This window comes from Toxotes jaculatrix, chromosome 11, assembly GCF_017976425.1.
Source record: "Toxotes jaculatrix isolate fToxJac2 chromosome 11, fToxJac2.pri, whole genome shotgun sequence".
Taxonomy (NCBI): Eukaryota; Metazoa; Chordata; class Actinopteri; family Toxotidae; genus Toxotes; species Toxotes jaculatrix.
In genome coordinates this window covers 24040481-24061234 of record NC_054404.1, presented here as the reverse complement: position 1 = coordinate 24061234, position 20754 = coordinate 24040481, and the positions used below count along the sequence as shown (strand labels likewise).

The 20754-nt window shown below is 40.8% G+C and overlaps 1 protein-coding gene across 5 annotated transcripts in view; it reads left to right on the top strand.

Annotated features, from left to right (window-relative positions):
- The first annotated feature begins 4620 nt into the window (after positions 1–4620).
- The window catches only part of gbf1 (golgi brefeldin A resistant guanine nucleotide exchange factor 1), a 63036-nt gene continuing 46902 nt past the window's right edge, over positions 4621–20754 (top strand). For 3 of the 5 annotated variants that reach the window (XM_041049475.1, XM_041049471.1, XM_041049476.1), the window contains exons 1-3: positions 4631–4909; positions 7379–7483; positions 11335–11401. In XM_041049475.1, coding sequence (XP_040905409.1) covers positions 7388–7483; positions 11335–11401 — 163 coding nt within the window. In that variant the 5' untranslated portion in view covers positions 4631–4909; positions 7379–7387. Of the gene's footprint in view, positions 4910–7378; positions 7484–11334; positions 11402–20754 lie in introns of all 5 variants that reach the window. The other 2 variants (XM_041049474.1, XM_041049473.1) reach the window with 2 other exon arrangements.

Genomic DNA, 20754 nt, shown 5'->3' with positions numbered 1-20754 from the left:
CTTAGCATAAGGAGTGGAAAGTTGGGAAAACAACGTCTCTACCTTACCAATTAACTTGTTGTATAAGATGTTTGATTCATCTGTAAATAAGTAGAAATGTGATGATGTATTATCTCTGGTTGACCCACTAGAAACAAGACGTATTTGATTTGTTGGTACTAAAGAAGCACCCAGTTCACTCATGGTTGACCTGTGGTGTTATAGAGGACTTTTGTCCGTCTGACAGAGGCTGAGTGAACACCAACAATGATGCTAAATGTTTTCTACACTACCCTTCTAATGATGCTAATTAGCATCAGAAGTTAGTGAGTGTGTGTATTTTTTTTTTCCGCTTCAAAGTCCGAACTTGGGTCAGTCACACTAATTTTCACTCATGCTGCACTGTAGAGCCCAGCTGTTTTAAAGGAGAGGAGCTGCAACATGAACAGGCTGAGGTGGACAGAGCACAGTAGAGCCTTTGTTTTTGGAGTCAAGAAAGAACAATGTCACAAAGTCAGCGCTCAGCTTCAATCACTAAAGCTGAAAACCACGAACCAAGGCAGAAATCTTGGTGTAGTCATGGACTTAGGTCTGAATTCTAACAGCCACGTTACGACAATGACAAAATCAGCCCATGGAGGTGGATCATATCACTCCAGCTGTCAGATCTTTACACTGTAGCTAACCCTAACCCTGTCTGTTAAAGAACTGACTTCAAAATACTGCTGTAGGTTTATAAAGCACTGAATTGGTTTAGCGTCAAAATATATTTATATATTTCTGATCTGCTGCTATGTTATGAACCGTCCAGGCCCCTCACATCCCCTTTCTGTCCCCAGAGTCAAAACTAAACATGGAGATGCAACATTTAGCTTGGATGCTCGTCATATCTGGAACAAACTCCCAGAGAAGTGTTGATCTGCTGCAGCTCTCAGTGCTTTTAAATCAAGGCTGAAGACTTTTCTGTTTGCCACTGCCTTTTATCGAATCAACTAATGACTCATTTCTTACACTGCACTGTAGCTTTTACTCTCTAAAGGTGGTGGTAATAAGTAAATCTGTCTCTATGGACAGAGCCAGACTGACCGTCTTCCCCTGCTTTCAGTCTTATGCTAAGCTACGCTCACTTTTCAGGCTCCAGCATTGAAAAATTGAACTGCTCCTTTAATTATAGAGAATAAACTGGATGTGACCCTGAATGCTCCCCACTGATTCTTGACAAATTACAGCTGTGACTGTGATGAACTGGGAATCGTAGTCAAGTCCACATCACTGTACTACCTGCTCTGCTGACAGCGAAGCCAAAGGATGACAAACTGTTTTGGGTGGTTGAACCGTCAGTCTCTTAATTCTGGCACCATCACTTTTACTCACATTAAAATAAAATGGTTTGTTCCCTTCTCACACCTTCTCATCTGCCCTCACCTGTATCGATCCACGTCATCTGTACCGCTGAATGCTGAGAATCAGTTTATCAGTGCTGGTGTGCAGAATGAGCTACATTTCACACACCAGGTGTTACAGAAAAACAAATACACCTGCCTTCGAGTTTTGGTCATTTTCATACCTAACCTGCTCTGGTGGTCGATTTTGCAAGCCTCCGAATTCCAGCATCACACAGCAAAGGTCACTGAGAGATGACAAATGTTGGCATTGTGTACACCAACATCATATCTCAAAGCCCACAGCTGTGTTAAGAATGTGTTAACACTATTCAAATAACTGTGATTCATAGCTTGCTTTGAATCGGTGTAACTCCAGGACAATTAGTCTCTCCCAACCTTTCAAGCTTCTGCTACTGAGTGAGTTTTCCATTCTGCTAAATAATAGGCAGAATTAGGAAATATGTATAGTTTGTAATGTTTAGCATTCAACAAATATCATCCCATGTGATGACAAAACATTACTTTTATCTGGTTGAAATTCACTTTTGAGTGAGTTTGAAGTGTAAAGTTGACAGCTGGGTCCTTAGCACCAGTGGCTGAGGCTCATGGTCTGAGCATATTTAGAGCCATCCCAAAAGTTGAAGTAATAATTTGTGGTCACTCCAGAAACCTACAGAATCATCACACCACACAGGAGAGTCCTGTGTTTCTATTTTCAACAACTTTCAGGATGTCATTCAAAGGAAAAATCTAACATGCTAATACAGAACAGGGGGAAAACACCGGTGGAAGCAGTGGCTCCTCCTACTCTGCAGCTCCACAGGGAATTATTGGTGACAGGTTAGACTGTTATTATCCCCTGTCATGCACACATTTTCATAACCACCAATACACCCTCAGGCCCCAAGCACTGCTGAAAATTAGCTCCAAGAATGTTAGAGGAACTTGTGATAAACAAGCCTCAATTCATCACTTCCACATCTTTCAAACAAGAACACACTTGCCAAAAATGACACAACTATTTTGCAACACAAAGTAGGGTCTATATTATATTGTCTGGGTTTTGTTTGTATGTTTTTGGGTTTTTTTTTTAAAAGCCAAAATGCTGATTCCTTGTCTTCTTACCAGACAACCATGCTCCAAGGCAAAGCAGAAACACAAATGACACAAGTCATTGCTCACTGAAGCATCTAACTCTCACCTGGAGCCTGACAGAGTGGTGTAAATGTGTAACTTGGGATTTTTTTTTTTTTTTTTTTTGGTTTGAAGGATTTTGGATAAGTTGAGATGGTTAAAATGAAATGCATCTCCTTGCTCTTATTCTTGTGTGTGTAATTAATGATGAACAGACTCACATCCAAGACGCTAGCTTACATAAATATTTTCAGTTTGGATGAAGGAAATATAAATAAGAGAAATCCAGCTGTTTCATACATAGCTGAACAAGGATAGGGCGGGGATATGGAGGATAAAATGTGAGTTAAAGTCATGGTTATTAACAAAGATTTCTTAAAGTGTTACAGTTTGTTTGATGATGGAGGCTGAGTCTGTAGGAAGTGACATTTAAATCAGTGTCTGACCACATGTTTATTTTCCATGTGATAGAATGTGAAATTTACAGTTTCTTCAAATGACACATGTATGAAGTGTTGTTGTTGCCTCACTGCTGCAGATGTATCTGCCTCTGTGGAAAATGATGTGTGTATATTTGCAGATGAAATGTTGCAGTTACAAATCCCACAGGTGATCAAACACTGCACAGAGCAAACAGAGGTCTGACACCAGTAGATTCTACATGCTTTAAAAACACAGAGCAGTACTTTGAGTGTAGGTGTTGAGCAAATGGCTGTTTCTGATTGCACACAGAGATAGGAGGCTGTAGGACTGTAGCTGTGCAATCTTTGCCTGGACACCTATAGTCAATGTAAATCACACACACACACACACACTGACACATTGTCACAGACCCCTCATTTTTGTTTTGCAAAGAACGACTCCCGATTCTTTTCTGAGACCCAGAATAAATGTTTCTTCTGCAGTAGTCAAGTGACAGACGTTATCTCAGGACACTTTTCATATAGATCAGGTCTGGACCATACTCATACTCTTTATAATATTATTTGCAGAGACCTAAGGTGGTCCTCCTTGGTCCTCTTTTTGCTGGACCCCATGACATTCACATTTTGGGTGATTTCAACCCAAATGTCTTTTTTTGCCAGTCACTTCTCCACCCTTTGTAGAATCAAAACTTCCTACTATTAAGGCACAATGGCACCTAACACACAAGGAGTGTGCTTTTCCGCAGCAGGTCCTTTTGAGTCCATGGTTCCACCTCTTTGGTGCAGTGATCATAGAGTTTATAGGCCTTGGGCATGATTGATTTATTTAACACAAGCCAAAGCACATCAGCTAATTGATGTTTACTCTGTGCGTGTTTGAAAAGACCAGTTACACAGTCATCTTATTCAGCCTTTCACAGAGGACTTGCAGAGTCGTACTGACGTCACAGGTATTGGCCTATCACCACCACTGGTTTGGTAGGAGAGGATACTGTCAAAGGGTGTAAACAATACATCACTGATGCTGTTGTAAACAATACACCACTGAGGAACTGTATGCTCGGTTTTGCTTTGGGAATGCTGATATCAAATACAGAAAACTCCCACGAATGAGAGGATGGAAATAGACAATGTATGGCATTCTCACATTGAAGTGATCATCATCCTCTCTTTGGACCTGTTGACCTAAGTCTCAAATGTCCAGAATGAACCTCCATGCTCAAAAATCTAAATAGGTACATGAATGTTCATGTTAGCAAATCATCCCATTCAGATTTTGAGGATGATACAGTACATCCGTCACACCGTGTGCCCTCACCACCTTTCACTCCACTGCAGCATTAGGCCACAGACTCCTTTACACAGTCTCTATGACGTCCACTTGTCAATGTGGGACTTTTCTCTCCAATGGGAGGTGCAAACTGTGCCCCCGTCATCAACCCCGGCGCAACCAACCTTCACTTCACTACTGCTTCCTTTGTCCCGCCCTTTTTTCCTCTTTCACACATTATTTGTTTTCTCTTTAACAATTCCTGTTGTGTTACAGGATTTCAAAAATATAGAAGGCGCTAATACAGCCTCAACTTAATTCTCTGACCTCTACGTTTATTTTAGAGCTCCGCGTGACGGTTAAAGTGATGAGTATGGTAGCCTGTCAATCAAATCATCATCATGCTAGGTTGAGACTGCAGAGTTTTTCCACGTCAGTGTGTTTACCAAGACCAGATTGACAGCAGTAGGAAGGTGCCAAATTTATTCACGTATGGAGCATTGTTTTGAAGAATGAATGAATAAGTGGTGTTTGGACATATTACGCTATCAAGCAGTGGAATGTCCGAAATTTTCAGTTTGTCTGTTTGTCGTAGTGAACTGAAGTTAGGTCATCCTCATTCACTGTTGGCCGACTAGCCTAGCGAGCTTGCCGGGCTAGGTAGGCTTGCATTAGCTACAGCAAGACTCCGTCTTCGAAATAGCAGCCACACACAGGTAACATATTTATTTCTACCCAAACAGATGAGCGTGTTTATATGTGTGTTAGTAGGCATTTTGCTTCATTAAACAAAAGAAATACATTGCTTGCCTGAGATGACAAACGCTGAGGAATCAGCTTGCTACCTTCAGCAAGTTGAAACGCTAGCTAGTTGAGCTAAGCTAACTAGTTGGCTGTAAGGTTTCTGTGCAGTGTTTATGCAACGACTATGTTAACTCTTCAATACGCTGATATAGTAATTAAATAGTGTTGGCGTGTCCTCTCATTGTGTTTTTGTATGTCAACAATCTTTCAACCCCTTAATGTGATGGGGAGCTAACCCCTTTACTTGGTGTTTGACTAGACGCTCTTGACTTTATCTCATTAGCAAGCTAGCACCTTCCTAGCTCACCTGACAAACAATTGGCTGGCTTGTAATAATTGCTTTTGACCATATTAGATTTCAGTGAAATATAAGTGTTTAGGTTTTAATTATGACTATGATTGGCTGGGCCTGTATGTCTGGAAAAGTTACCGGCAAGGGTGTTGTGGTTATGTGACATTCAGCTGGTTGTTATCACAAACCAGCATGAACTGCCAGCTGTTACTGATATGCAAGAATAAGGGAGAAAGTCTAGAATTCACACAGTAACATGCTGTTCATTGGTAGACTGACCATGAGCATCACTAGGAAAGTTTTGCTCAAGACAGGCAAAAAAACATCACCTTCCAAAATAGTTAAATCTGAATATCTCCCTTTGTAAACAGCAGGGAGTCCTTCTGGCCCCTGAGGTGACAGATGCAAATGTAGTATTAGACCCTGATCTGGAGGGGAGACGTAAACATACAGGATTTTAATTTTTTCGGCAATTTGAATGTGTAGAAAGTGTTAAATAGTATCATTTCAGAATCCAGAATGAGGAAGTGCCATTAGTATTAAGACAGGCATTGAAAAACCCCACAATGTACACATTGTCAGGCGCTCTGGGGCAAATTTGTGAGTTTTGGGCTAAATTATTAGACTTGACATGACTAGGTAGCATTACTTTCAAATGCTGCTTGGCAAACCTGCAGGTAAATTGAAATCACTGGTTTGTTTTTGACAAAGGATTTGAGAACTAGAGGTGTATAATATTTTGAAAACAGAATAAATGAATAATTCTCCATCGTTCTGAAACAACTGTGGCTTATGAAATGAACATCAGATGAATCTTCTTGACTTCTGTCTGATCGGTGGGCTTAGTCTCTTTTTAGCCCTTTCACCCTTTTCCTCTTTCTGCATGAAGGGCACTGAATCTGCTGTGTACACTGTACAACTGTACTGTGCCGGAAAATATAACATCAGATCAAGACTCAACATCATTGATTCAGATTGGAAATGGTGGTTTAAAAAAAAAAAAAACTTAATCGGTACATCCCTAGTAAAGTCTCATTTATCCGACCGTCTTATCAGCTATAACCCTGTCACTCTGTCCCTACATCCAAGCCTCTTCCTATTACACCTTCATCCTCTTATTATTTTGAATAGGCTGCTTTCCATGAATTTGAAAGAATGTGACCTCAGTCACCTGGTCTCTACGCTCATAAGTCTTTCTGTAAAATAAGAGTATTATTTGGCATGACACAAGGAAAAAGGTTAATCCAACCATTTTTGAGGCATACTGGTTGCCAAATATGAACAGCATGTCATTTTATTTCTGTTTGGTTATCCGTATTGGTTTTAGGAAATATGATGTTCGGGTCTTAGATTGTATATTCATTTGAGGGTGAGTGTTTTTGGTTTGACTTTAAGCTTGGCGACTTAATTTTCATATACTTTATGTAGCACTTCATATTTTTATGTTTGATTTGTTAAGTCTAAAAGACAGTTTATCCATCACTTCTGTTGAATTCCATTGTACCCACATCAGTTATTGTAGGCAAAATATGTTTAACATGCAAAACACTATCAAATGGTTTTACTTGATGGGTCAGTGGCCTGTACTGCATTATTTACAGTTAACAGGATATGGCACATCTCTTGTGCAAATTCTGTGCACGAGAGATGTGCCATATGTGCCATATAAATGCAAGTTTGTTCTATATGTGATTTTGAAACCCCACATATTTGTGTGTGTTTAATTGATTGATAGGACTGAATTAAAAAAAAAAGCAAGACTTTCGAATTAATTGGGATTTATATTATTTGAGATTGAAGTATTGATTCTTAAAATCACAAAATGTGTTCTGCATGTGTCAAGGAAAAGAAAATGTTGGTTGACAGTTTTATAAACAGGAAATGTGTTTACAAGTAATGTGTGCTTCATGTAATATTTTATTCAAGGAAGTAACAGTGTTGCTCACTTGTTGTATGTTGGCGACAGCAGGTTTATTTTAACCAGCAATTTTTTTTTTATGAGATGGAAGAGTGACATATAGACTTATTATTCGGCCCTGGCTTGAATTTCTATCAAAACTAACCATCCCCTCTTCTGTTTTTCTGTCAGAAAAGCAGCATGGTGGACAAGAATATCTACATCGTCCAGGGTGAAATTAGCACTGTTGTTGGAGCTATCAAGAGGAACTCCAGATGGAATACCCACACTCCTCTGGTAAGTTAAACACAACAATAATAGTTACTGTGTTTTAACTGTGGTAATGTTACATTAACTATTTAGACGTATTATGAAAAACTTGTTCACATAAATTTGTGTATCTGGAGGGCCTGCCAACTCACAAACTGTGAAATAAGACAACCCAGTCTGTAGAATTATTCTGCCCATCCATCTGAATATCTCCATCCACAGCTTGAGAACTACCTTTGTGGTTAGCACTGTCGTCTCACAGCAAAAGGATTCCAGGTTCGAACCCTGGTCTGGGCTGTTCTGTGCGGACTTTGCATGTTCTCCCTGTGCCTGCGTGGGTTTTCTCCGGGTACTCCGGCTTCTTCCCACAATCCCAAAAACATGCACATTAGGTTAATTGGCTACAGTACATTGTCCCCAGGTGTGAGTGCGTGCGTGTGTGGTTGTCTGTCTTTGTGTGTTGGCCCTGCGATTGACTGGCGACCCTCTCGCCCGTAGTCAGCTGGGATAGTGACCCTGACGGATCAAACGGTATAGAAAATGGATCTATGGAGATGCGCGATTTTTTTCTTGCAAGTGCCAGACACGCTATCATTGTGTCGAAGCTAAGTGCTAAACAAGGGATCTGCTCTGTAGGCTGCGCAGACCAGCACACATCGCTACATCGGTAACTACTTTGTGTGTGACTGATTTTAAAAAGTGGGTTGGTACAACGCGGGACTGGCAACAACTTTTCCTTAAAGAGATCAATACCAGCTGTCTGTGGCAGATGAAGGACACGTAAGTATTTAAAAAATAATCATGCTATGTGTTTCTTGCTACGTGCTACGTTTAGCACAAGCTAACTCTAACAGCTGAGGTAATAAATTAGATGGAATTTTCTAGAAAGTTACTTCCATTACTTAGTGCAGGATTCACAATATTGCTAATGCTATTAGTTTGTTGAATGGCTGTAATAGGACCTTATCAACGCTCTTAGATAATGTGAAAGTAATCTGGGTGTAAATCGCTCTATGCATCGCCGGAGTGTTTCTAGCTGCTGATTTTATAGAGATTCACAAGAAGTTTATCACATGCCATGAATCACTGAGGCCCTTTCATCCTCACCCCCCCCCCCCCCCCCCCCCCCGTCCCCTCATGTAGGTGGCCTGCAGTCAGAGTTACAGTTGTGTTCCACTCTGTAGTCAGGGGTTAGCAACGCTATCATGTTGTGCAAGGGATAAATGTGCTTCATGTCCTTCTGTAATTTGTAAAGCTGGCAGGCTTTGCAGTGTGTAGGTATGTATGTTAGACTATGTGTGTCGCTGCTAGAATGAGCATTGACCTGATGCAAAAAAAACTGTATGGGAAAGATTAGCACTCTGATGCAGGTCAGTCATTAGTATCGTCATCAGTGCTGTTTTTCATAATTAAATATTGTAAATAGAGAGCGCTAAAGTAAAAGAAAAAAGCTGACATGGTTAACCATGCTTTTATCTGCTTTTTTTCTTTTACTATCAGAGTAATTAAGTAGGTGGAAGCTACCACATTGAGAAGGAGGGTCTGAACGTGGTATGGCTTTTTATTGTCACAGACTGTCAGCCTCAAATCCAGAAATTCCTTAGGGATGCCAACATCACACTCTACTATGATGTCTGGCTCATGGATGAAGGTTCTGTTTACTGTGTTTGTGTGTAAGGGAGTGGGGGGAGGGGGGGGGGGGGGTGCTCGGCCCGTTATCTGTAACAGCAAAGTGTACATGATATTTAGTCAACAGTATACAGTGACACCCGTTTATAGTGTGTCCGTCTTTTTTTTTAATCAATTGTTTGACTTTTGTTCATTGTGCCTATTGTCCAACAGTCAGCACTGCTGTACCAGGTGGTATAATTTTGTTTCAAAAGCTGTATGGAATTTGCTGTAGTAATCTTTCTGACAATAAAAATTAAGTCCGTAAACAGATTTCTTCCAGTGTTTGATGTGTAACACGTTAACAAGTGACAAACGTTAAAGATAAACAGTAAGCAACGTAACATAGGGGGAACGGTAATTTATTGTGTTCTTTCTTACTCATAATTGTATTGCAATTATAACTGATAGGTAATATGCTTAAAAAAATGTACTGCTCTGTCCCCCTTAGACCTTAGAATATAGAAAAGGTTACAGAATTTCATTTTCATTCACCAAGAATTCATGCTGACTGTGTCAGCAGACATTCGTTTTGTAGGCGTTGTTGCACAATTCCCACAGATACACCTTTGCCAGGAAAGAGATTTTACAAGCTTATTTGAATATTGCAAATAGAGACATAGGAGTCACTACTGTAAGAATTTAATAACATTAATGTTATTAAGTACATAATGCTTAAAAGCTGTAATAATTCGTATACACATTACTGCGAGTTAGTAGTAGTGGTGTTGGCAGACATCTAATCCAACCTGCCTGACCCATTGATCGGTACTGTTACCTACAGTGTTTGAGCTTTAGGTTTTACTGGTGTTACGGGAGTCGCTTAATTACCTTTACATGAACTAATACTTATTTAAATGCCAGAAACCTAGCTTTTAATAACCAGTACATAAACACACCATATACACACCCCAATCGCTAGCTGCGTTGTCTGTGACAGAGACACAGCCAGAAAGGCCATGTGACCTTAACCAACTTACAAACGCACATAAAGAAATGCCGAAATGACATAAAGTTAATAACTAACCAATCAGAAACGTTCTGTTGTATCCTCGATTCACAGACCTGCTCAGGTTCTGACTCTGGTTCAGACATTTTTCCCAGGGTTCACCCTCCAAAGTTTCCATGATTGCGCGAAGCCATACTCGTGTTGCAAACACCTTGCGGAAGAGGGTGAGCAAGTGGTTTGTTATCATTTAAAGGAACAGTCACTCAAACTAGCCGCTCTGAACCAGGCTGTTTAGGGAGGCTGAGAAGGGTGCTGTGGTGCTTGATCCTTGTGGTATTTAGACCAAAGCACGTCACAGACATTTAATTAAGACCCCAGGGAACTCTGTTGACTTGTGGGAAAGAGGTATGTCTTCGTTTAAGGACGTTTTTCTGGTGAGAATCACAGGAATGGCAGACTAGTCCACAACAATCGCTGCAATTCATTGCTGCTTACTGCAGCTATGCCTTTGTCTTCCACTTAAATATTTTGCAATTAGTGGATGCTGATGTGAAAGGAACAGCATGCATCAGGTCTAACAAATAAATTATTATCTCTTCAATTTTTTTTTGTTACAACACAGATGCCAATGGGACCACTTTAACTTGTTTTTTTCCTGATTACAATAAGGAAAGAAATAGAAAGAGATCTGGTAACCTGACATCATTGCGAGTCCTATGACAGTTGAGCTGAGATTATAAAGCAAACATGTTTGAAGCCAAAACCATTGGTTGTAAAATTGAGTGAATTAGTTTAGTTTTAAAAGAGATGACCGATATGAAATTATTATATAATAATGCAGAGGCTCTCAGACCTGGCTACACTTTAGCTACCCGATCAGGGACTGATATCGTTAACCTGCTGACTTCATGACAAAAACATTGTAATCATGTTTTAAAGAACTGGGACTGAGTACTGCTTCCACATGATGTTAAACTAGAACAAAACTGCAAGGTATTGGGTATTGGGTACTTCTTTGGAGGCACAAACATCATAAATCACAGTCTGACTGATACATTTCTGAATTAGCCGTGTCTGTTTTTATATAGAAAATAATCAATAAAGGGCTTTACGTGTTACTAGAAGTGGTTGGTTTTATTACACACATTCAGCTTCACACATACCGAGACTGAGAATTCACCTATCAAAATTGATTGATCTACTCTTTATGTATTAGATGCTCCCATCATTGTCTTACCACGTTTTTTTTTCCTGTGTCCAGGACGAAGAGCAGGACCCATTACTCAACAGCTTTGGTCAGCTCAAGGAAATACTCAACAACATTAAAGGTATGTGGGGCTGGGGAGATGTAGGTTGGGTGTAAGGTAATGGGATCGGTACCGTTTTGAATGGTGTAAACCAAGCTGTTGGACTGACTGACTGACTTGAATAAACCTCAGGGGGTTAGCACTGTGAGTGCCTTTTCTCCCATTTGGTCTGAATGGTAAGGGGATATTTAATCAGATGTGCTCAGTAGATTTTCACTGAGGAGACATGTCTTGGCCTTTCAGACTTCACAGTTCTGTCTTGCTGTATTGGATCCTTTCTCCAGATCTCATAAGATGAGAGTTTTTATTCTCATCTCACAAATGTGACGAAGCTCCAAATATTCAAAATAATTTACCTTTCCTGATGCATTTTCATTAATATGTTCCCATAATTATGATAAATACTTTAAATTGAAAGAGAAATACTTGACAACCATTTCGATATTTCATTAAGTTTCAAATCATTTGTCATTGGCTCACATATATGTGTGTGTGTGTATATATATAGATACAGATATAGATTGATAGATTGAATTCCTTCTACAAAATGAATGGCTAAGAGTTACGACTTTCTCCACTGTAATCGCTCTATCTCCAAGTGTGGTGACTGATCATTTGTGAGTCCAAGTGTGTGTTGAAGTGCTGCTGTCCGACACCTCCTCTCTCCTTCTGAGAGACCCAGTCTGGCTCTGAGGACAATCCTGCATGTTGTCATGCCTTTGCAATGATGGTCCTGGCAGCTCCCACCGCCCTACTCCACTGTTGTATAAGTCATAAGCAATGGGAAAGATGCAACACATGGAGCTGCCCAGCCTGAGCCCCCACCCGCTGCTGTCTTCCTCCAGGGAATGCCTCTGCCGCTAAGACAGACAGGCGCTGCTGGCTGAGGAGGAATCCACTGTACTGGTTAACCCTGCTTTTTCCTTTTCCTCTCCCAGTAACCCTTTCCCTTCAGCCCTCAAATCGCCAAAAGACAGCGTTTCTCTGTGACCATCCCCTGAAATGATTTCATTGTTTTATTGCGTTTGACCACATTTGAAGTGGAATATGAAATTGAAATGTTTTTTTTTTTCACTTTTTTGTAGGGCATTTGCATGAAGTAATGAATCCATGTCAAGGATGTTTGAAGGCTTGGTTGCATCCTTAAGCCCAAATCCCTTGTGCGCTCAGCCTCTCAAATGTTACTTCCATGCCCTGATGAGAGACAAAATGGAGCTCAAATAACCACAGTAGAGATGAATTCTGTGCTTGACAGACTGATCAATTTGTTTGGTTTTTCAGCGGCGTAACAGTCTAATAGATCTCTCTAGCTGTGTCTGAGAAACACAGGAATATTTTGGTAGGAAATCTTGCGGGTGGGCTGTGTTTGTGCCGCTGCTTCGAGGCTTCGCAGTAGCCCAGCTGTCTGCTTAATGAAAGCACAGTTAGTTCATTCACTCTGGCAACAAAAAAGCCATCCAGCAAAGGAAATATGAATTAGTCCCCACAAGGTTTCTCAGCCACTATCTGTCTCTCTTCTCTTATTTTCTTTCTTTCCATCGTTCTCTGTCGCTCTCTCCGTTTGGCCGAGGCTTTCGCTCCTTTGGCGGTCCTGCTCTGTTGTAACTGGTGTGATTGACAGGCCCATGTGCCATAGAGCTTGAGAGTAGTGCAGCTGGAAGTATATCATCTGCAATTTTAGTTGGGTAAATATAGCAGGGAGCCTTGTCAAGCAGAGAGATAAATTGTTCTGGGAAAGGAAGTGTTGCCTCTCTTTTCTGAAAGCAGGGGGAAAAAAAAAGTTTCCTTCAACTCCTGGAAAATGGAAGGTCCTCTCTCGACTCCCGAACAATGAGAGCACAGTTGAAGGCAGGCAACGGTGGACCATGTGTTGTGATGCCTCAGCTCCATCTTGCTCAGTCAGCTAGGCAAATCAGCCCCAGGAAGCAGCAGCCTTTCTGATTTAAATGGGCCTGATATCTAATGCCCCATCCCTAAGCTCATTCGACCCATATAATTGACTGCTTTCCACAGTTTTGTGGCCAGCATCTGTCTTTAAATGTGCACTGGCTTGCAACGAGATATGGTGTTTGCTGTCCAACAAAGGTTTGTTGTATTTAAACCTAAAAAAACGGCAACAATAATAAAATTTTAAAAAATAATAAAAGTGGGCAAAAACAAGCTTCCATTTAATCTTTTGCATTTTTCAGATGGCCACTGGGTGGAGAAGAGAGCAGTGAGATGTTCACTTGTACAACATAAGCCATTATACAAATACACATACTGCTGAGAATATACAGCAGAGCAGACTGAACTGTCGGTTCAGTCCTGGAGTAAATTGTGTGTAACATCTTTTAGTTGAGTGTGATGCTGAGCCGTTACACAGGGTGTTCAGGTTGTTATGCCCCATCAGCATCGAGAGTAGGTCCTTTGTAATAATGCTGGATCCTTACTTGCGTCTTTTACTTATAGTGACCATACCAAAGTTGTGCCTGCGTACTGTGACCCCTAAGTTGCACTCGGTTCTGAACCGTGGATTGTGTGTAATTAAACCCATAAAATCATTTGAACATTAATATGTTGTTCACAGTTTCATATAATGATGTTTGATTAATATTTTCATGATCATTTGAACCTTTATCTGACAGTCCTCGTGGTGTTATTGTGATCCTACGATAACGTTGGCGAACACTTCGCTAAACAGACCCGTAGCTGCAGCAGTGACATGAACACCCATATGGGTGGTGTTAAGTCTAATCCAGGCACTACACTAGAATTAAAACAAGCCCCTGATAGTGACACATCAGTTGCTTGTTTTTTTTTTTTGAATTGTTGCTGCGTATAAGCATGAACTCCCATTGCTGACTATCAAATATAAGAATGCTCAGCGAACCTTATTGTATTTGGTGTCCTAACATCTGAAGCACAGAGCTGCAGATTGAGCCTTTTCTCTTACTTGACATTGACGGGGGGGGGGGTCTCTCCCGAATAGGATTGTCATCAATCTGACAAATCTGTTTCAGTCTCTTGTTGAATAATGTGGATTTGTCTTATTGCCGGACTATACCTCAGACAGGAAGAGTGTGTGGAGAAGAGCCTTTGATTCTGACATACATTTTATTTTCTCTCCTGCTCAGTTTTTTTTTTTTTTTCCAGTTGTACCTTTTTTTTAATGCAGAAGTCACTGAGCCTCAGCTTCACAAATCTTCAATTCTTTCCTTCCACCCTCCTCTCCCTTCAACCCCCTCCTCTGCAGCGAAGGGCAGATTTTTTTTTTTTTTTTTTTTGACAAGTCTGCTCCTAAATCCCTTCATTTTTATTCATACAAATACAGGTTTAGAGCCCCTTGCAGCCCCTTAGATACAAAGCCAGAGTGGCCTTTTGACTGACAGCTTTCTTCTTTTCATCCAAACACTAACGAAATTCACAAGCACACCCTTAATTGACCCGAATCAACCAGCACAGCACCAGAGGTAGATATCAGGGGGCATAGCAGTGGATTTGCAGCATGAACATTGTAGAGGATGATTTGATTACTCTCCAGATGACCTTTAAAATAATTATCCTGGTTTTCCCAAAGCAAAAACAGAAAATAGAGCTAGTTTGCCATGGAATAGTAGAATTGTGACAAAAATAATATATATTTTAATGACCTAATTTTAACCTGTAATGTTCACTGAATGCACTCATTGAGAGCTTTTATCTGTCGAAATAAATTGAAGGCGTTCAGCGATACAGTTACATTTGTTTGGATTTTTTTTCTTTTTTGTTTTCACATAGCCTAATCCATGTGCCGCTGGTAACCACACTAATTCATCACATTTTACCGTCGTGTCAGTCATCGAGACAGAATGCACACATGCTGTCCCCCTTCGTCTCATTTCAAGGTCAAGCGTGTATGTGTTGTCTCCCCCCCCCCCCCACCCCGTCCCCGGCCGCGGTCAGGCAGCCGCCGGCGGGCCTTTGAGGGTCGCAGCCTGAGAGCACTTGGGAACTGGCTGCGACCTTTTACCCTCCTTCCTTCCCTCACCAGTCCCTTCCTCTTCCCTGCTACCTGATCTTCACACATATATCACTCCCAATTGAACCGGCAGAAGGCAGCTGGCAACTGCCGAGGAAGAGGAACCATAATTCATGTCGCTCAGCCACTTATGCAAATATGTTTACTCATGAAGGCATTCTGAGCAAGGAGAATCTGCCTCATGGCAATTCTTTACATGTCTGCCGCGTGGCCCCGGTGTCCCGTAGCTTTAAGTATGAGATCACGGGTCAGATTCTCGGTCCTGCTGTCAGTGTTATTTTTATGGCATGGTCAAAAGACGATAAACTGAGTGGGTGGACTCGTCACTTACATTAATTTCTGGTCAGGCTTGACATTGGGTGGCTGGATAAATGAATCCCTTAATGTTTATGGATAAGCATGCACACAGGAAATGTAGTATCTATAACTTACCTCCATTATGGATAAATCCCATTGTTTTCATTTTCTTTATTGCTACTTTATAAAAGTCAGAAAATATTAATAAATGTTGATATTCTTCTTGTTTTAGTCTGCAAAAAACAAAACAAAAAAAACAAAACAAAAGAAAGAAAGAGCTGAAATTCTTTGTATTTGAGAAACTGGATCGACTGAATTTGGGGCATTTTTATAATTAAAAAAAATATGTGAATGATTAATTGATTATTGAAATTGCTGCTTTTCTGTAAGCTAACCACTTGATCAGGTGGGTAGTTGTTTGAGCTCTAATAGCTTAGTCAAGGTGACAATGATGGAACAAATGATAAAGGAATATACTGAAAATCATGATCTCATGTTTCACATGACCTTTTTACAGTCATACAGATTTATCTTTCCAAGTTATGTTACTGTGAACGCCTTACATAATTGTGCAGACGGGTGTTCACATAGTTGTCAAAATCATACTTTTAGTTTTGTTTTACACTTAAGCTTCTTGTTTGATTTTGCTCTGGTGGCTTCAAGTGGAAGCCTGCAGACTTCTTGGACCTCAATTTGGACTCTTAAATTTTACCTTTCACAGAACAAGTATTTATTTATTTATTTAGTTGACAATGAAGTTTATGAATCCGTAACTAAACAGTCTCATATTTTGTTGCCACGGCAGGGCGAGGGCATTTTGGATTTTCTTCATTTTACTTAACTCAACTGGCCAAAATCTACAGGTGTACTCAGTCCAGAATGATTTGCTGTAGGCTCTGCTTCATCTGATTGTCAGAGACATGGTCCAGTCATTGACCCTTTCATTCTGATGGTCAACTGACTGACTGTCTTAGGTTAGTTTAATACACATTATTGCAGAGCGTAGCAGGAGTAGACTAATTTGTTTGTTTGTTTGTTTGTTTAACAGGGACCATACAGATTAACACTGTTACATACTGATACATTGTGACTTTTCTGAGCATTAAATCTTAGACTATCATTTTGCCAGTGTTGTATTATATAATAAACAATTCTGAACTAATGATAAATTTTAGAGTTGATTAATCTTGTGATTATTTTAAGATTTATTATTTTATCTATAAAATATTGGAAAGTTGTAAAAAAAAAAAAGTCATCTGAATTTTTCCAGAGCCCACGTTGACATATTGCTTTTATTGTCTGACTGACGCCATGGATTATGCAGGTGTTATACAGTGGCAAGCCTTTGGCCTACCAGTTGAAAAACTCGACATCAAGAGAACGATGATTAATCGTAGCGGCTCCCCCTTCCCCAGACAGGCTGCCACCTAGTGCTGGTTAGTAGCTGTAAATCTGGCCAGTTAACGGCGCCCTAACCGGGGACTGACAGGACGGCTTAGGCCCAGTGTGAAGAGGGGATGCAACTGTTGTCCTGTCTCAGAGGCTCTCAACAACGTGCTGAGTGGATAGAGAGTCCCAGCAGAAGGCTATTAATCATGCCGCCTGGGGTGTCTGTTGGGTGGGGGGGGGGGGGGGGGGGGTGGTCGGGCTCTGGCATGGAGGGAGCTGAGGGTTAGATGGAAGAGAGGGTTGAGGGTGCCATGGAGAATCTGGATGCGCTGACAGGAACTGTGGAGATGATGTGAGCAAAACAAACTAGCCCCCCATAAGCCCCAGAAGAGAGGAGGCGGAGGGCAGGCTGGGCTAGGAAAGCAAGAAATGTGCTATGCATTCACACGAAAGCCTCCAGCACGCATGGAGGAATTTGAGCTTGTTTGAATGGGATTTAGGTTTTATGCACTGTGTTATACTCTCCACAAATGGTGTCCAACCAGTTTGGCAACACGGAAACTCCACTTATTTGGGAAATAATGATAATGATAATGAGTGCTCCTTGTCAGCATCTAAACTAAGTCACTGATTAAAAACTTCTACCAACACTTTAACCCGTTTGCATAAACAAAAGAAATGTCTTCCCAAATCAAATTGGGATTATGCCAAAGATGCTACAATAGGCTGCTTTTAATGGGGCTATATGTAAGTATTTTATTTTTAAAGATCATCAACAGAATGTGAAGAAATAACAGTTTTGACAGTTGTGTTGCAGAGATATCTACTGATATCTACACCTTGAGAGGATGAAGAAATAATTAGAGAGGTGGACGCCCTGACTTCCTGGTAATAGGCCCCTATTTGTTTGGAGTATGAATTCATCTGTTGGCCATTTCTTACTCAATGGCCCTATAAATGCTGTGTGTTTTAGGCAGCTTTTAATTCTCTTATACACTTATTGTCACACATTTGCCTTTGTTGCCACTGGCAGTAATAATGACAGTAATTGTAAATTGTTGTTCCAGTTTCTATGATGTTGTGGAAGTGGCAATTATATAATAAAAGTTAGGCTCTATTATCATTTTCCTGTAAGTGTCACTTGGTTTATATTTAATTGAAAGCCTGTTCCATTGCTACACTGCTGTATGAAGTTCATTGTTTGAGCAAACTCAAACCATGAACAATATTGCTCACATTAGCAACAATATGAGCTAAACTGACCTTGTTTCATTGAAATAACAGTATGTTGATACAAGCTGAAGCTTTCATGAGTTGCCAGTGCCTTTAGGCACGAAGGTTATTGTGCTTTACATTTCATTTTGCTGTTGTTGAAAAGGTCTGGCTAACCTGAATCTCTTTGTCTGTTTCCACATGAAGCAGATTCATTCATCTTTAGTTCAACTCTACATTGTTGTTTTGGTTGTACAAACCTAAGATTTGGCATCTGTTTGTCAAAAAAAAAAAAATCTCAAACTTATATCAATGTACAGTGCTTTTGATTGGCTGACTTGTTCTATTGGAACTGGAACTATTTGTGTTCCCTGGATACTTTTAGCTTTGTATTACCTGTTTTCACCGCCTTTAACAGTGCATTGCTTCGGCCTAACCCTTGTACACTGCAGAGCGGTTAGCTTAACAGTTCATTGCTGGAAAACAACCCAACATAAATAGGGCTAAGCGTGTTAATGTCACAGAACTGTAGTTTGACTTCATGTTATGTTGTCAGAGCATAAGTCATGGCTGGTTAATGGCATCCCACACCATTCTGATTTCTGCACTGTTGCCTTACTGGTGGTTGTAAAATGTGTTTGTGAGTACACAGACTAAAAAGGGGTCTTTAAATCTGCTGCCCCTTTGACAGAGCCCTGTAATTCCATATTGACAGTTATATAGGGTAAAGTGATACCAGAGCAGTGTGAAGCCTAGTAAACCAGGCTTCACACTGCTCTGTTGATCATTATCATAAACATACAATGTTCGGAGGGGTGAATCACAATGGAGGGTCAGCAGTAAAGAATTGAGGCCGTTGTTGATAATCTCCTCAGTAGGACAGTAAAGCTGGTCAAATCAAAGCACACCCCAGCACTAACGGTGGAAGCAGTGGTGGTATGGAGGTGTTTGGCTTTGGTGTGTGTGGGGGGGGGGGGGGGGTTTGGGAGGGTTGTTGTGGTAGAAAATAAGGGCCCACATTAGTATTTCGGAGAGGCGCTGTCTTGCTGTCTTGCTTGTGTGGCGCTCACATCCTTAAGCCTTTGGTGTCTCAGTGTGAATCCCACAATGCCTTGATGGACTGGGTTAATAAACCTCTCAGCAGCCATCCCTCCCACACACACACACACACACACACAGACACACACACAGACACACACACAGACACAGACAAACTCAGCACACACATGAAGTCTCTTGACACACACACAGCTGCTTGTTATTTCATGCCCCATAAGGGTGCTGTGACCACGGACATTGTAATACACATATCCAATTAGCTAAGCATAGCATCACGCATTGGTCTCGAGCTGGGAATCTCACAGAGACATACACGCTCACTTGTATTGGACGTAGAATTTATTTTGCTGTTTGTCTCAGGTCAGTAAGCACTGCTTTTTATATATACGCTGGACTTCCTTCATATAGAAGGTTAAGCGCCAAAGTGAATCTTTTATGCTGTTTAGGACGATGATATTTTTGTCAACTGTTAGCAGGTTTCTGTTGATGGTGTGATAAATCACAGCCTGGCCCATATCACCATTATCACAGACTCCCGTGACCATATTTAAAATCATTACTCTTAATTTGAAAGGCCTCACAGTCTTTTAGGTTTTCCCTTTAGAGTCGAAATTAAAAAAATAAATTGCTGAGTATGGATCCATGAGGCTCAGTGCTAGATCCTAACACATTATGAGGGACTCGATTTTGCTGTAGTCTTAATTTTATTTGGCAAAAATGGAGTATTTATTAGTTTTAGTCAACTATTAGTTATTTTATCAATAGTTGTTGTTGTTGCGTTGATGCATACAGTGGACTGTATGCCTCCACAGAGATCTGCTGCTCATAGAATAAGACTTTGTATTTAAACAGTAGTTTGTCTTTCAAATTATTGGTCAGTTTCATTGACTGAAACTGTAATACATATTGCCACAGTGTTTGTGGTCAAAGGTAACTTCTTATTTTGTTTGCATTACGGGAAAAGCTTGTCAAACTTTTTCATCCTAACTTTTATTGATGAAATGACCACAGGACGCAGGCTTATTCAGTGAATACGGAAAGGGTGACACTCGATTTCATTTCAGGGAAATCATTTGACAAACTCTGCTCTTCATCCATATGGTTGTCATCCCCCTCCTGTTTGAGCTTGGAACAGGACACTAGCACAAGACACTCGCCTGTGAGTGGACACCCAGAATTAGAAAAAGCTGTCCTATTTCTGGGCTGCAGCTGGGAGTTTGAAAGGAGTGTGTGCTGTAAAGGTGACATGGGTCAAAAATTTCTTGTCGATGGACGGTGGGAGGGTTATTGGTGGGTAGAGGAGGACAGGCGTGCTGGTGGGCATGTACAAAGGCGATGGGGGTTGGGGAGGTCGGGTGGGGTTGATTAAACAACTGGTCGCATTTCATAGCACAGATATTGAGTCAAAAAGAGGTGA